This window comes from Papaver somniferum, chromosome 3, assembly GCF_003573695.1.
Source record: "Papaver somniferum cultivar HN1 chromosome 3, ASM357369v1, whole genome shotgun sequence".
In the NCBI taxonomy this organism is placed as follows: Eukaryota; Viridiplantae; Streptophyta; class Magnoliopsida; order Ranunculales; family Papaveraceae; genus Papaver; species Papaver somniferum.
Window position 1 is genome coordinate 96,977,991 of NC_039360.1, and position 17,704 is coordinate 96,995,694.

The 17,704-nt window shown below is 37.7% G+C and overlaps 2 protein-coding genes and 1 pseudogene across 2 annotated transcripts; 1 reads left to right on the forward strand and 2 right to left on the reverse strand.

Moving 5' to 3' along the window:
• Positions 1 to 403: 403 nt before the first annotated feature.
• LOC113362363 lies at positions 404 to 503 on the reverse strand (annotated as a pseudogene).
• Positions 504 to 8,018: 7,515 nt separating this feature from the next.
• On the forward strand, positions 8,019 to 10,187 carry LOC113356910 (SUMO-conjugating enzyme SCE1). The gene is made up of 5 exons (XM_026600146.1): positions 8,019 to 8,215; positions 8,315 to 8,398; positions 9,309 to 9,461; positions 9,598 to 9,711; positions 9,785 to 10,187. The coding sequence occupies exons 1-5, from the start codon at positions 8,147 to 8,149 to the stop codon at positions 9,845 to 9,847; spliced, it is 483 nt and encodes a 160-aa protein (XP_026455931.1). The 5' UTR covers positions 8,019 to 8,146; the 3' UTR covers positions 9,848 to 10,187.
• Positions 10,188 to 10,652: 465 nt separating this feature from the next.
• LOC113359772 (scopoletin glucosyltransferase-like) lies at positions 10,653 to 12,125 on the reverse strand. The gene has a single exon (XM_026603353.1). The coding sequence runs from the start codon at positions 12,123 to 12,125 to the stop codon at positions 10,653 to 10,655; it is 1,473 nt and encodes a 490-aa protein (XP_026459138.1).
• Positions 12,126 to 17,704: the final 5,579 nt, after the last annotated feature.

Below are 17,704 nucleotides of genomic sequence, written 5' to 3' on the forward strand. Positions count from 1 at the left end.
TTTGAGGAGAAAATCCCTGATATTCCAATAGTGCCAGAAATGGCAACTTTGAAATCTTTGTTGAACCCTACTAGGACTACTCGTCCCTCGTGTATCAGGTAATCTGAAACTGAAGCAAATTATGAACTTAAGCCTGGAACCTTACAGTTGCTCCCAATATTTTTAGGGAAAGAAAATGAAAACCCCTATTTCCATGTTAGGGACTTTGAGGAAATTTGTAGTACCCTAAAAATTAGAAACCTTGATGATGCTGCTTTGAAACTCAGGTTATTCCCCTTTTCCTTGAAAGATAAAGCCAAATCGTGGCTATATAGTTTGGCTTCCGGATCAATTGAAACATATGAACAACTTACATCTGCCTTTTTGAACAAGTTTTTCCCTAGGAACAAAACATCGTCTATTAGGACGCAAATCTGCACATTTTCTCAACAGGATAGAGAATCCTTGTATAGGTATTTGGAAAGGTTCAATGATCTATTAGCCCAATGTCCTCATCATGGTTTAGAAAAGGTTAGGTTAGTTCAGATCCTTTATGAGGGTTTAGATTATCCCACTACAACCACAGTATAATCTATGTGTACAGGTGGGTTTGAAAACCAAACAGTTGATGATGCGATGACATATTTGCATGAAATCGCCGAAAAGACCCAACAATGGGAAAGTAATAGGGACCCCAGAAAACAATTCTTCTAGGCAGAGGAAACATTAATAGGGTAAAAGGAAACTTTGAATCAGATGCCAAAATTGCTGCTATAGCGAAAAGGTTAGAAGCTTTAGAAGTGGGTCACACTAGTGGTAGATTAGAGCCTTTTCGGGAAGGCCAGAATAATGAAGAGCAAGCCAATGCTCTCTATAATAACACTAGATTCGATAACCGTCAGAAGTTTGACCCATATTCAGAAACCTATAATCCTGGTTGGAGAAACCATCCGAACCTTTCATGGTCCAAAGGCCAGAGTCGAGGTCAGTTTAGTAATTTTAATGCTCCCCCAGGTTTTGGTTCAGATAAGAACTCTTCAGGTCAGTTTTAGAACTCTTTAGAGAATAGAATGACGAGCTTAGAGGAATCTCTTAGTATATTAAGAAAGAGCCAGGATATGTTAGCACAGAGCCAGGACATGTTAGCACAGAGCCAGGACATGTTAGCACAGAGCCAGGTTAGTTTTCAACAGGAAACCAAGCAGAACTTTCAAACTAATGCTCAAACTCTTGCTAAGTTAGAACTTCAAGTCGGTCAACTAGCTAAGACCTTAAGTGAGAGAGATAACGGAAGTTTCCCTAGTCAGACTAATCCAAATCCTAGAGGAGTTCATGAAGTAGGTACAAAATCATCACATCAGTTGAATGCTGTTAGAACCCTTAGAAGTGGTAGAGTAGTAGACAATCAGGTAACCATGCCCGATAGTGAGCACACTGTAGTTCACCCCTCAGCACCAACCATAGCTGAGGAGACGGATAAAGTTTCTGATGATGTCAATTCGGTTCCTGAGAGGCCCTATTTTATGCCTAGAGCCCCATTTCCACAGCTATTAGTACCAACAAAGAGTGAATCCAACTTTAATGACATAATGGAGGTTTTTAGGAAAGTTACCATAAACCTTCCGTTACTAGAAGCAATTAGGAAACTTCCATCTTATGCCAAGTTTCTTAAGGATATGTGTACGCGAAAGCGAAAGCTTAGTGTCCCTAAAAAAGCCTTTTTAGCTAGTCATGTAAGTTCGATCATTCAGAACCCCACAACTCCTAAATATAAAAACCCAGGTGCACCTACCATTGGTTGTACGATAGGAAAACACAGGGTACACAAAGCTTTACTTGGCTTAGGAGCCAGTGTGAACTTACTCCCATACCATGTGTACTTAAAGCTAGGGCTCGGTGAATTGAAACCTACCAAGATAACATTGTAGTTAGCTGGTCTGTCAAGATTCCTCGTGGTGTGATAGAAGATGTTCTTATTGAGGTCGACAAGTTTATTTATCCTGTGGATTTCGTGGTCTTAGATACCCAATCTGTCCCTGACCCAGAGAACCAGATACCTGTGATTTTAGGTCGCCCATTTTTAGCTACGTCTAATGCGATCATAAATTGTCGAAATGGTATTATGAATCTATCTTTTGGTAATATGACTATTGAGTTAAATATTTTTAATGTCAATAAGCTACATTCTGAGCTAGATGACACGTGCATTGAAGAGGTGAACATGATAGGAACCTTAATTCAGGAGTCATTACCAAACCTCATATCGGAAGATCCATTAGAGAGTTGTCTAGCCCACTTTAGCATGGATTTCGACGAAGATAGCAACATTGAACAAGTGAATGCTATGTTGGATTCTATTCCTATGTTAGATACTGATAAATGGAAAGCTAGGTTCGAACCATTACTAGCTTTTGAGTCTACCTTAATCCCTTGTTTAGAAGAGCCTTCTAAGTTGGACCCTAAATCTGCATTCTTAGGGCCATCTAAGACTTTGCCTGTGATTATAGCATCCGATCAGGACATCAGGCCAGAAATCGTGCTTCAAGACAATAAGGAAACTCTATGGTTGACCATACAGGATATGAAACATATAAGTCCTACAGATAGTATACCTCAAAAGAATTTAGAGGATGAACCACCTGATTATAACTCAGAGAAAGCAATTGACCTTTTTCAGAAACCTGATGGTCTAGAAATTAGGAATATTGTGCCTAGTCTATCTAGAGACACCCAAAATTCTAAGTTTGGGGGTAGTGATCGTCAATTATCCCCAGTAGAAGTCCCTAACTTGGGACTCGATCCTAGTGCTTATGAGGTATCACTTGAGTCTATTCAGACTCCACAGCCTGATCCTCCTGATACTGTTCACGAGGAAATCCAGATATTAAAGTCCCGTTGTTCGGATGAATCTGTTTTTCAAGACACTCATATGAAGCCCAATTGGGCGCCCCAAATAAATCCAGTTGTCTTGCAAGAAACTTTCAATGAGGTTGTGCTCCTTATGTTATTTTTTCTGATCCTGTGCAGTTGTTTCATATTAGTGGCAGTTTTATTTGGTTTTGATGACCCGCAGTTATTTCGACTACTGATATATGATTTGAAAGGTAACTAGCCATTTTATAAAACTTGATGTATGGCTGAAGACTTTAAACTTAGAACTTCTTGGGAGGTAACCCAATCTCATGCAACACGGCAATATCTTTCCTTAACTCTTTTGCTTCAATGGTAACCGCTTCTCCTTGTTCATGCTTTTAATTTCATCTTTAGAACATTGAGGACAATGTTAGATTTAAGTTTGGGAGTATGGGAGAAACTTTTTAGTTGCATTAATAAACTCCAGAGCCTAGAAATTTATGCATATTAAGGATCACACTAACTAATCTAAGCGGATGGAAGCATTTTGGTTGTAGGAGTTGAAGAACCAATCTGATTAGATGACAACATCTAAAGAGTCTATTCATAAAAGCACAGAGCTCAGTTGTTAGGAATAACATGATAGTTTCACCATATCTCGTTGAGTCCTTTTCACTTCTTTTTGATGTTGTTTTGTTTTTAAACTATGTTTCTCTAAGTGATTAGGTGGGGCTCACGATTCAAGTTGTTACCAATGCTAGGGTGAATTAGAGTGATTGAGATACCATGAAAAAAAAAGTTGAAAAAAAGTTGAAAAAAAAAAGAAAAGAAATTGAGACCAGACCATTTGACCAAAAGGAATAAATTCAATAAAGTCGACCACTGGTACCCTTGTATATGCCAGTTGTGTTGACCTAGAGTTAGGTTATCGACCACTGGTTCCCTTGTATATGCCAGTGTGTTGATATTAGTCAGACTAGTACCTCAATCCATTATGATAGGTTCATTTTGGCGGAGGCCTTCAGACAGATATGGGAAACGCCGTTCACTTAGTAAACATCAAAACCATCTATGTTTTTCTCTATATCCATCTTCTTGATCTATCCATGTGATTAGTTTTGACTCCGGATATTGATGTCCATAGTGCGACTATCTGAGTAGAGCTCTGTCACTTATATATGAATTTTAGTATGCTTGAGTGCAAACTCGTGTACAACAATTGGAATTTCGCATCAGGGTACTTCCTCTTATAGTCAATAAGTATGCGAACCAAGGAGATTCTTTAGTGCTTTCCAAGGTTCTGCGTAGATAGCTAGGATCTGGAGTATAAATGATTTGTGGGTATACCTCTGGTAAGCCCTCCCGAGACTATAAATCGGCCACTGGGGACACCTAGGGGTTTAAAGGCTTATTGCATACGCTAAATGCAATCGACGATGCCTGCGACAGTGAGTTAGGATTTTTATTTTCTATTTGATTTGATCGAGGACTAGCAAATAATAAGTTTGGGTGTATTTGATAGGCACATTTTTGTGTCTTATATAATCTCAATTGTATATATTATTAGTGCTAGATTTTATATTTATTATGGCTTTTTATGTCCCTGTAGGTATTTTTGGAGAAATAAGCTTTTGCGGCGAAATTGGTTAAAAACGTGGTTTTTGCGCTCGTGGGAGAAAATTACTATACGGACTCTCACTTTGGATAAGGGGTAACCTAATTACTAAGGGGTGACCCATTTCCAGGCATCTGCTAAAGGGAGACCAGCCACAGATAAAGGGGAGGTCACTTTCTTCCCAAATTCAAATAAAAAAATTGTCGGGAAAATTTTGTTCACGTCTGCATGATTTTTGGGTGATGATTCGATCGAGTTCCAGAGCGATTCAATGGCTGAAATTGATTGGGTTTACTCCCTAGGCCTAAACAGGCTTGGTGAAGTCTTTTGTTTGAACCCAAATTGGCTAGAATAGTCGGAAAAAGAAATAGAAGTCAAGTTATACACGGTTTGCTGTTGGACTTATTTTTGGAATTCCAGGAAGACTAAAGGCAAGAAACTCTTCCCAAAGATACATATCTATCTAAGGAAGAGTTTGAGATAAGTTGGAAAGCTCAGAAACGCGTGAAATAATTTTGGGAAGAGATTATTGTCGTAACTGCCAAGGAAGGAAAGAAGAGATTTCGAGGAGTTTTGGGGAGATTAAATCGCTCTGTTGGCTATATATAAGTTGCTGGGAGTTCAAGGAAGGAGGTCGAACAGTTTGGGGTAGTTTAGAACACCACAGAGTCGAGAAATCGAAGTTGCAGGAAGTCGAGTTCTGCTGCTGCTGCTGAAGAACACGAAAAACATTAGACCCTTCAGAGCAGTCTTTTATTCAACAACATATATTTTTTATCGTTCCTGTAACAGTATGCAACAATTATTACTGTTAGTATTTCTCTGTAACAGTGCTTTCTGTGATAGTGCGTTTTGTAACAATTACAACTGTTACAAACACGCTGCTTCATACCTTCTCTTCTATTTAATCAACTTTTGAGCAACAAACATGTATTTTGAGCACCTGAATATATGAGGAGCTAAACCCCTTAGCCGAGGCGACGGAGGAAGCCATTGTTCCATGAAAAGTGGTATATTTCTATTTTAATTAATTCCTGCAATTTCTTTTATGATTATTTGCATGGAACTAATATTGAAAAATTGATTTTTATTGAATGATTGTGATCCGTTTTGATGGAGCATGCTTAGTTTAAGACTTTTGATGTTTCATGCTTGATGTATACAATTGTTACTTCAAAAATCTACTAGAGGCAATAAATTAGAATCACTTTAAACACAAAGAATTACATGAATATTGATTAGATTAAATCACTTAATTGGTCAATGGTGGAATCCTGAGTCTTGGTGCTTTTTATAATCTTGATAACAACTTTATCTTGAATTTTTATTTTAATTTAAGTCTAAAACAAATCTCCACAAGTCTGAGTGAACGAAAACTTTACTACCACTTTCTACAACAACATAAAAACCACATCAACTACTTAACTACCTCCACTTCCTACGAGATCAGTGCGTTCAACTATGACTTGTATAAATAGGTTTTCAACCTATTTCAACCAACAACAGTGTCATCAACACAAGTATTCAGAAACACCCAGAACCTATAGCTTTCATTCTGCTAGCAGTTCTACGTTCTGATATCAAGTCATAAATGGCCACACCTTACAAAGACTATCAATTTGATCTCAACACCTTCTCTGCTTCCCTACCTAAGATCAACCCTTTTCCTTCCTTTGTGACCGAATTGAATCTGGAACGACCATTTCTTGGTTTATGCCAGAGTCTTACAGATTCATCTCTCGAATCTAAAGTACTCATGTGCGGTACATTTTGTTTAGGGTTTGAATTCGTTTCTCATCAACACACCCAATTTACCATTTTCAGCAGAATCAGTGTTTACCTTACTACAGTAGATTAAACTATTTGTTTGAACTTTGTTACTAAAAAAGAAAACGGGGCACCCGTTGCATTTGCTTCAAAAACTAATGTAAATGCAACGTATTATTTTGCCTCAGAACCTTTTAGCTGTATGTTCAAACCTCTTAACCAAAATAAATTAGTTCATGCCGGTTTGCTTTTAGCTCAAAATCTAACCAGTTTCTGAAGTGAACTTTTAATTTTCTTATAAAAAAAAACCCACTACCAAGGGCCAAGTGATCGAAAGGATGAGTGTGCAACTTTGACTCTCAAGCCTAAAACTTCTAAACATTCGGGCTTCCAAGTCCATTTTGATTTTTTGCACCTCTAGTAAGACTTTGCTTCCCCTTATACAAGTTTTGAAAATCCCTTGTTAAGGACGTGATTATTGAGGAGAAGCGTTGGGCATAATGAGCAGAATCGTGTTAGCACTAGCCCATTTTTTTGGGTATCACCACTGCATTAATAGCTGAAACCTGACCCATGCTCATAGCGTCAAAAACCACAAAATGAAGCTGTCCATAAGTACAATTCGAAGCAGATTCAAAAAATCTACTGAGATTTCCAACTTCCGACTCCGAACCACAATGGTACATAACACGAATGATCTCTGAAATCAAGTTGAAATTGGATCAATTCCACAATTCACTATCCAACACATCTATATAGAAGGAAATCAAGCGGCAGACGGATTGACGAATCATAACATGGATGCCAGCATAATTCGCCACCTCTCAACAACGATTTGGAACCACACAATCTCGCCTTGCATGAATCAAATTTGTACCGATGAGTCCATGGGTATCACGTATCCTCATGTAATCGCACTCGAATCGAGAAAAAAGAAAACAAAAAGAGCATGCCTACCGCGGTGGTTAAGGAATAAAGTATATATGCACAGAACCGGACTTGAGGAAGTCCAAGTCAAGCCCTAAAAAAAGAAGGCTATTATTGGGGCGTCACATTCCATTAGAGGGGCGTCATCTAATAGGACAAAAACGGGTCACCTAGAAGTAATATCAAAAACCCCTTATCTCAAATAATTTTGTAATGACCGAATAACCCTTTAGTTAATTTTAATTTTATTTAATTTATTTAGATAATAATTAATTTCTACGGTTGGAATCAATCCAAACCTGGACGTAAAACCAATTTCTACGGTTGGAATCAATCAAAACCTGGACGTAATATCAATTTCTAGGTTGGAATTAAAAGGAACCTGGACGTAAAATTGAAATTTACGGCTTGGTTGACGAAAGGAAAATTTAGAAAACTAAACCTAGACGTAAAAATGAAAATTACGGTTGGAATTCAACTAATCCTGGACGTAAAATCACTTACATGGTTGGAATTAAAAGAAAACTGGACGTAAAATCAGATTTTACGGTTGGAATTAAAAGAAACCTGGACGTAAAATGAGCTTCTACGGTTGGAAACTAATCCAAACCTGGACGTAAAACTACATGCAAATAAAATTTTACGGTTGAAATTAATCCTAATCTGGACGTAAAATCACTTTTACGATTTTTAAGTTTTTATTTTAGTTAAAGGGTAACTAGACATTTTGTATATGTGTTAGTATATCCCATAAATACTTTTTTGGACATTTAGAATCCAAAAGAAACCTCTCTATTGGAGTGCGACGCCCCTTTAATAGTCTTATGAAAAAACCGCTAATACTTCACTTATTCATTGACCATGGTCTATGGTTCGAAATTTGGAATCCCTAGATCTCACAGTAAATATTACTCCCTCAACAAGAGAGAGAGAAAGAGTTTTAAAGGCGGGAGGAGTGTAGCGAAGCCGAAGGGATTCGAGAATCTATAGAGATCGAGAAAGAGAATGTCTGCAGGAATAGCTCGTGGTCGTCTTGCCGAAGAACGTAAAGCATGGAGAAAGAATCATCCCCATGTTCGTACTGTTTCTTTTTCTTTTGTTTGTTATATTTTTGAAGAAACTTCGTTGATTGTATGTTCTGATTTTAATGATTTTTTCATCTTATCTTTCTAGGGTTTTGTTGCTAAACCGGAAACTGCTGCAGATGGTTCTGTTAATTTAATGGTGTGGCAGTGCACTATCCCTGGTAAAGCCGGTGTAAGTATCAGTTAAACAGAAAACCCTAACATAGTTTCTGTCATTTTTTATGTGATTAAGTTTTCGTTTGCTTGTTAAGTTGATTTGATCAGTTTATTCGATGGATTTATTTATATTTCAATAAACCCTAGCTTATACCCTGTTATTGGTGTCTGGGTATTGGAGATTTGGGACTTTGAGAAATGGAAACGTGGCACTTTGAATGTCGTGAACAGTTATTTTGAGAACTTTTTTGAAACGTCAATGGTGTAAGATAAAATGCCATTGTCAACTTGTTTTGGATTTGGCAATTGAATTTTCTTTTGATACTGTGTTGGGTATATTGCTAGGATATCCTTTTAGATTCTGAAGTCGGTCACATTTGGATCAAATATAGGGGTTTGTAGTCGCAGGGATGGGATGCTATCAATGTTAACGTTCTTATCCTGTTATCTGCTGTAAAATATGGATTTGGATGTGAGTTTATGGTTTGTCCTATTTAAGGTGTTTTACTAAATCATCAGTTATTTTGTTGGGTGGGTGTCTTTCATGATTCATGCATTGTGGTTTTAACATCAACTGATTGGTATCGCCTTATATTGTACAACTTAAGTTTTGAAGTCATTATTTCTTACATTAATTCTTTGTTGCTGCATAAACTTCTGTAGGGAAGTTGTTACGGTCATCTGGTTTAAGACATCATCTTGCTTGAATTAGGTGTTGGCTCAAAGCTTTATGCCATGCTAGAAATATGCGGAGCTTATGTTTTTTTCCTGTCATATAATAGTCGGTTACTAAAGGCTATGTTTTCGCTGTTACAATAGTCGGTTATTATTACAAGTACCTTGCTTGCTACTATTCTGTGAGTTTCCTCTTAATATACACGAGGCTCTTGCCGGTTTCACCAATTTTGTTTCACTCGATTATGCAGACTGATTGGGAAGGTGGTTATTTTCCACTTGCACTTCACTTCAGCGAAGATTATCCTAGCAAACCTCCCAAGTGCAAATTCCCTCCGAACTTTTTTCACCCTAACGTCTATCCTTCAGGAACTGTGTGCCTGTCTATCCTCAACGAGGACAGTGTAAGTTCTTTGTTTCTCTTTTGCATATCTTTTAACTTGAAATGTTATTGTTTAGGCTATGGCCATATACTTGAAGAATGCATTTTATACGTAGGCATTAATTCTTTTTCCTATTGTCATTTTTTTTATTTGTCAGGGTTGGAGACCGGCCATTACAGTGAAGCAAATTCTTGTGGGCATACAAGATTTGCTGGACCAACCCAACGCTGCTGATCCTGCTCAAACAGATGGATACCATCTTTTCATCCAGGTATCTGACTCATTCAAGCTTTTCTGGCTAGCTTTCATTGTAACATAGTAACTTGACATCTTGATATATTCAGGAGCCGGTGGAGTACAAGAAAAGGGTAAAGCAACAGGCCAAGCTATATCCTCAGATAGTCTGAAATGATGTCCTTTGCTTCAGATCTTTGAAACAACCCGGCGAACCCATGCGTATGTATAGACATCTCGGAAGTTCTATTTAGGTCGTTAACAGTTATTGGTAGTGGACAGGACAACGATTTGACACTGGAACAAATCAAAACTATATAGCTAATATTCCCCGAATTCCAATTCCATGTTTCTAGTCGTTGCTTAGAAATGCTGTTTTTTTTTAGGTTCATTTTTCTTAAAAAGATTGTGTGTTTTGCTTATGCCACAGACTAGGCACCCATCTTTGTTAAATGACAGTGTGGTTTGACTCTTGATTGTTATGTCTATGGCTCTCTATCTTGCCCTCTTGTATGATGTTTTGATGGCTTAATACCGTGAGCGGATCTCCAATTGCTTATTGGAGTTTATGACATGCCACATCTACCTACTTCTTTCTCTTATCTGTTCCGTTTTTGACCCTATAGGTCTACAGTATAAACGTAAAACTGCCGGACTTTTTTGTTCCACTTGAGATACCATACACAAGTAGGTGAAACAGTGGTTTGTGTAAGATGGTTCCAGCTTGTAAAAGCTGTTTTATTGATGTGAAGTTGGATCTGGTGAATTTTGTTTAACCAGAACTTTGGCGCACCTTGAGCCATTTAAGTAATTAGTGAACCTTTTATTGAACATTCAACAGTGAACTCCTGGAGTTCAATTCCATATAGATGAAAATCTAAAATGAAAAACAAGACTTAGTGATTCATTAACCCGATCAGGAACCACTGCCGAGAAAACATAATAATGCTCTGTTTTCTCTAAGATCTTGAGACCATCTTATATGCTAATATGACGAACAACTTTCAGTTCTTCAACCAAATCGATCAGATTGGTGCAAGAAGATCCACCTTCTTCCCCAGCTCTTTTGGCTTTTTCACTCATCTGTCTAGCCCGCTTTTTCATTTCATCTGCTTCATCTCCACCATCCATTAACATTTTTACAGCCTTCTCTATCTTCTTTCTGCCTACGATTATCTTTCCTTCTTCCATCAAATGCTCCCACTCGTAGACACCAACCCTCACTCCAATCTTCAGTACTTCTATGACAAGCTTTTCATTATAGAACTGCTCTGCAAAGAGTGGCCAAGTAATCATTGGTACACCTTCCGCCACACTCTCTAATACTGAGTTCCACCCGCAGTGAGTTACAAATCCTCCAATTGCCGGGTGTGCCAAGATTGTAACCTGTGGCGCCCAATCTCTAATTATTATTCCTTTCTTATTCATCCTCCTCTCGAACTCGCCCAACAACCACCCTTGATTTTTGCCTTCTTCCTTTGGTTCTCTGACCACCCAAATGAACGGGTAGCCACATGTCTCTAGAGCAGATGCAATCTCAATCAATTGGGTTTTCTGAAATCGTGCCATGCTCCCAAAACTAACATAAACGACTGAATTGGGTTCCATAGAATCAAGCCAACTCATGCACTTGTGTTGCTTCTTCTGTTCATCATCAGCGTCCTTCACTTCTCTCTTAATACATAGGGATACCGGCCCAACTTGCCATGCTTTCATTCCCATGACATTCCTGAAATGGTCTGCATAAGGCGATTCTAACTCGTAAAAACTGTTCACGATGACCCCATAACTTCTCATTTCAGATTCTATAAATGTATCCATCAAATCACCATATGGCGTTCTCGTTCTGACATAATCCGGCAATTGCGACCTTATCATCTCAATACAATGATGGTATGGAAGGCCTGGAACTTGGAATGTCTCCGAATCGGAAGATACAGTGTCATGAGGCCTGTACCGTCTAATGCTTTCCATAACCGAGAGAGAGAAAAAGGAGTTCACGCGAAACACGAGTCTAGGGCAACCAAGCTGGTTTGCTAAATCATTAGTCCACGGGTAGTACATATCAGAGATGATGCAATCTGGGTTGTTTTGGTGTAGAAGTTTTTCCATGGGTTGTTGGAGGATGGAAATACCTTGGTAGACTTTCGAATACATGTCTGGTGAAGTGATGGAGTTGAAATTCTCTATACCTTCAGGAAGTCCAACTTGTGAGGATGGAAATTTTAGAATGTGAAGTTGAATATCTGCATTACTGGAGTTGACATCTTGATCTATGGATGACTTGAAGAGTAGAGCATTATGAGTTGTAATTATTATATGAACTCTAACTCCTTGACGGGTTGCGAATGCCCTCGCGAGATCGATCATCGGTATCATATGCCCTGGAGCTACAAATGGAATAAAAAATATTTCCAATGGACGATGAGCAGAATGATTTACGAAACTCATCTTTCTCCTCTACTCACTAGTTTGGTTTTGAATATCAAAGAGTAATGGTGCTGGTCTTCATTCTTCTTCTGTAAACCCGTTTATATAACCTCCCAAACCGTCTTAATTAAAGAAGTTGCAATGTTTTCAGCACACTTATCTTTTTTCATCAATGCAGTCAAAGAAAATCAAACAAATAGTTTTGGATTACTACACTCTATGAACTCTTGTCACAGTTTTCCGCCAGGTGTGCGTGCATACGATGGGTGATGCGAAGCAAGAGTTCAAGATTTTGTGTTAATTTAGTAAGCCAACCTTAATTCACGCATGATATTGCATGCGTCTGAAATTTGTTAAAAAAATTGAACGTCATACGTCAATTAAGACCTATGTAATGTCATGCGTGAATTAAGCAGCGACGGACCAGAAATTATACTAGGATAAGGCTGAAATATACTAATTGGTTACCAATGCGGTTGAAGGGGGTGGCAAATTCTTTCGAACAACCGATAATCAATAGGTAAGTAGAGTATGCCCTTTAAACTTTAGATAAGTAGACAAATAAAAAGTTGAAATTAAACAAAATTTATAATGAAACGTGATCGGACCAAAAAAAAAAAAAAATGGTTTGTGTGAAACAAAAATGAGAAAATAAATGTGGCGAGATTTCCTTTTTCTTTTTTTTTTTTTGAAGCAAGATTTTTTTTTTTTTTATGTTTTATACAAGATATACATCAATTTTAATTCTCCCATAGCATGGACTGAAATCTTTGGCGCCAACTATAACTATAGATGACCTTGACAACTATTTCTAAAAGATTCAATAACCAAAAATTATTGGGCTAAAACCAGGGACGAGCTATAACCTGGTTTATCCCCTTGATAGGTTTGTCATTGCCATCCAAATGATTTATATCGGTTTCTGAAATATTACATCTAATCCAGTAAGATCAGACGCTTGAATTGGTTTTTCACCTCATCCACTTGAAACCGGAATAGGAGCACATTTGACAAAAAATTTATATTCAATACTCCATTTTGCAATATCACTTTATACCCTGTGGTAAATTTTCAAAATAATTTTGGTGCATTTACAATTAAAACATAACCTCTTCTTTTTCCCATGAGCAGTTATGTAAATGACTGCAGCCATCATATTTGAGGTTTCCCTATAGAGGCTCTGCTTAACTAAGGGCACCCAAAAATACACAATATACTGCATGACATCATCCATTTGGTTGGATTTCATATGCTCTCAGACATAGTCTCATGCTTTTGGTTGGAAGAGTCATGGGCCTGGTTAGGCTAACCCTGTGGGTTAGATATCTAGCTGCTAGATTGGTCATCCACGTCAGTTAGGACAACCTCCTAAGTCCTACGGTATTTCTAATCTAGCAGCGAAACGCTGAATAGAACAACGTTGAACGCTGAACCAAACATCGTAACATGATTTTATTTTCCAAATAACTAATCATTACCATTTCTCTTTCCATCTTTTTCCTTTCTCTTTCCCTCTTTTCCCTCTCTCTCTCTCTCTCTCTCTCTCTCTCTCTCGCTCTTTTTCCTCTCTCTCCATCACGTTCTCTCTAAACATTTAGTAAAAAGTATAGCGCGCTGAATGGTTGACCGTTAAAATTACTTTTTGAGCGCAGAACTGTTCAGCGTTTCAATCTCGCTGCTAGTTGAACTGCGAGCAAATGCTAGGAGAGAAGTAAACAGAAATAGTGTACACTTTTTTCCCACACTTTTTTCTTGATTTGCACAATTTGGCCAATCTAACAGCTCAACCTAGCCCATAGGGATTAGTCTTAGTATCATCAAGTTAATTGATATAGGTTTAGGAGGCGATTGTAAAGGTCCCCGTTACTAGGAACACTCAAGATACTTATTGTAGTTTAACTTCTATGCTTTCCGAGATATATAGGATTAAGAAGGTTTTTGCGTTAATCCCTATAAACAGAAGCCTCCTACCTATATGTAAATGATCTCAAGTTTGTTCTCTTAATAAGAATGAAGTTGTCTACTTCCTTGTGTGTTTAACTTATTAGCTTAATTGTTGTGTAGTATTTCAAGCGACTACACTACAACCTCTGCCTCTTCTGGTGAAGCTGTGAAATTAAAGTGTTGATGGTTTGACAAGAACCATTAAGAGTGGCAAATGTTTTTCGTTCTAGAAGTTAAAGTGGTTCTGAACTGCTAAAGAAATTTCGATATTATACTCAATTATTTATTAAATTTTCTCTTACTTACATCGCTCCTTTTCTATATACAAGCTCTTAGTTACTGTTATATCTAAGAGTTTTCATTCCCTATCAGTGGACACCAAATACTTGTGATATCCAAAAATGGATTGTCAAACTTAATAAATAAATACGTAGTTGGATAACCGGGTGATGCGTGTCTTAAGTGCAACAAATTACTTTAGATATTTACTAGTAGTACTAATAAATAATATAATGGTAGTAAGGATCGTTCCCATGAGGAACTCTGTAATCGAGATATTCAAAACTATAAGCAAAGGAAATACGAATACGTGTTGGTTGATTAAAACAAATATCAAAGGCAATGAGAAGAAAGGGGTGACTATGGATTCTTTCACCGTTACTAAAACATTATTCCAAGAAATATACGTACTTATCTGGCATTAAGATCATTTATCAACAATTATAGATTAGCAACTAGCTAGGTGTTATCCCGAAAAGTCATTGTATCACCGGATACAAAACCTCCCAACTACCAGATGATATCTTTTAAACCATCAAGTAGTAGCTCACTCAAGATGTAATCCGGTAAGTGCATATTTTACATATTCTTAGGGTGAAATCCATGCTTATATTTGGTGAACTCTTGTATATTACGTTGTATTACTCTTGTTTTATGTTATTTGTCTTAGTTAGGTTGAATCATCCGTAAAAGAGCTATAAATTGCTCGAATGAACAAGAAAGTGAAATACTACAGGCGAAGAAGGATCAAATAGCAAATGGAAATCGTTCAAATCCAGGACCTCTTATCATCATCTTGATGAGAATGAAAATATGAAGCCAACGCAAACAGAATAAGTTCTTTCCGATGTCGAACGACGAAGTCATGAGCAAAACGAGAAGGTTTGGGTGGAGAAATTCGGAAACTTTAAATATTCAGGTTCAAAAATCTGAACGAGAAAGTTTGTGATAGAATTGGGCTTTCACAGAAGCCCAATATGATTACAGCTCGTCCTTTGCGAAGAAAATACATTAAAAAGGAACCTGATTTTGGGCATACCTAAATCTTTCTAGGCATACAAAACAATAGTCCCATCTTGGGTGACCTTATAATGGGTACCCTATGGGTAGTTCAATTACCTATATAGTATATACCCTTAATACAAAAATCTAAAATCAGTTTTCTAAAAAATCAAAATCAGTTTCCCTTACCATCTCTTCTTCTTCCTCCTCCTCTAGCCGAACTCTTCCCCCTCCTGCGAAAAAAAAATTCATCATCGTGATTAATTATCGAGTCGTAAAAATTTGATCGTCGATTAAACTCAACCACATAATGACTCTTACAAAGAAAAGCAGGGACTAGGCAAACCAAATCGTCTTCTAATCCATCAATTGAAGAAGAAGAACCAATTGAAGATGAAGGTGTAGAAACTGAAAATCAACCACCAATTGAACCAGAAATTGAACCAACTTCATCTCCAACTCCGGAAATGAGGATAAGAAAGCAATTTTTACAAACCCAATCTCCTATTTGTTGTTTTTCATCGATTAAATGACGGTTACAGTGTTGGGTTCGACTCAAAATTGAGTTGCGTTTTTAGCCGAACTGTTCTTCACAAAAGCTTCCTGTAAGTGTATATGAACAGTTCGGCATGAAATTTCATGAAATTTCAAGCCGAACCTAGTCACAGATAGATATGCATAGGGGTTCGGCGTATTCGATAATCATAATATGTGCCGAACCTAGCACATTTACGAGGTTCGGCTATTACGATATTCTCAATATGTGCGGAACCAATAACAATATTTTAACCCAAAAAATAACAAATTGATGTTCGGCTCATGCGATTTTCGAAATATAAGCCGAACCAGTAATTATTTTTTTTCCGAGCTATTCAGGATGTTGTTCGGCTTACTATGAAACTTTCATATAAGCCGAAATAGTGTCTAGCAAAAGGGTTGGAATTGAAAATTATAGGTTCGGCGCATGTAGTAAACAGATTCAATGAGCCGAACCATTCATCAATTCGTAGATTCGGCTCATAGATGTGAGCCAAACCTCAACCTGTTTCGCCGAACCATGATCCAAAAAATCATCTAAACAACCTTTATAATTCTGAAAATTATCTTAATCACTACACAAAATATTTAATCACTAATCAATATTACTAACACTAATACGTAAAGGGAAGATTTGCCATTAAAAAAAAATTGGGTTAAGGGGTAATCTGATTTTGCTATTTCACAACCTTTTTTTGTCTTTATGCAGTATGCCTAGTAAGATTTCAGTATGCCCAAAATCAGGGTTCTTAAAAAGAGTATGAGAGGTTTGAGATTGGGCTGGAAGATTGCATGATGCGAAGCCAACTTCTATTTGGACTCGTTTTTGGTGCTTATTTGGGATTTCTACACCTATTTGGACATGGGATTTGAGCACAAACTTCTACGCTTGAGTTTCCACAATTCTAATTGGATTATTTTTTTTCCGAAGCATGCAAAATTTAAAAAACGACTAGACTGTTATTACACGAGGGAATTTTATACCCATTACATCATTTAAAGAAATTTGATTTATGCGGCTTGGGGGGGGGGGGGGGGGGAATAGTTTGGTCCCAAATTTTGGTTGAGAAATTTGTTGATTATCTTCCATCCGCCGCTTCATTTGGTATACCGTCTGATGCTTGATTTCCTTCTCGATATGTGTGTTGGATATCGCAGACTGGGATGTGGCGCATTCTTTGCTTTATTTCTGTAATCATTTCTGAAATATACCATGGAGCTTCGGTTGGTGTCTTTATGAATCTCATGAGATTTTCTGAATCCGTTTCGAAAAGCACTTTGTTCCATTGTCTCTCTGTCGCCGTTCTGGTAGCTAGAAGCGTCGCCCACGTCTCAGCGGTGATTGCATATGTTATTCCTAAAGGTTGTGCAATAGGCAGAACCATAGACGCGCTTGAGTTCCTGCATATGATCCCTGCTCCTGCCATGCCTGGGTGTCCTCTAGCTGCTCCGTCAGTATTTATCTTGATCCAGTCTGGTTCTGGTCTGGTCCAGCCTATGTAAATTATTGTTGTTTTCCTTAAGATGTCTGAGGTAATCCTGTTCGGCTGTTCTCCAGGGAGAACCGGGGGGGAGAATTTTTTTGCCCATTCAAATTCTTGTTGGTTTTGTATTGCTCTTGAAAGAATGGATTGAGGAGAGGAGGTGGCCTGTTTGAAGACGAGTTCGTTTCTGGTTGTCCATAGTGACCAAAAAAGATAACAATAGGCTGTGATTGTAGCCGCATTGGCTGGAGTTTGAAGTATATGAGCTATTGTTGTATGTGTTGTAATTGTAATTGGGTGTTTGTTTCCGGTGCTTGATGTTGGTTTTATGAGAATATTTAGCATGTTCCAAGT

Excerpts from the sequence above, each read along its gene's own strand:
- LOC113356910 (XM_026600146.1), top strand. The coding sequence starts at position 8,147 with ATGTCTGCAGGAATAGCTCGTGGTCGTCTTGCCGAAGAACGTAAAGCA. Across the intron at positions 8,216-8,314 it reads GGAGAAAGAATCATCCCCAT|GGTTTTGTTGCTAAACCGGA; the intron begins GTTCGTACTGTT and ends TTATCTTTCTAG. Across the intron at positions 9,712-9,784 it reads GATACCATCTTTTCATCCAG|GAGCCGGTGGAGTACAAGAA; the intron begins GTATCTGACTCA and ends TGATATATTCAG.
- LOC113359772 (XM_026603353.1), bottom strand. The coding sequence starts at position 12,125 with ATGAGTTTCGTAAATCATTCTGCTCATCGTCCATTGGAAATATTTTTT.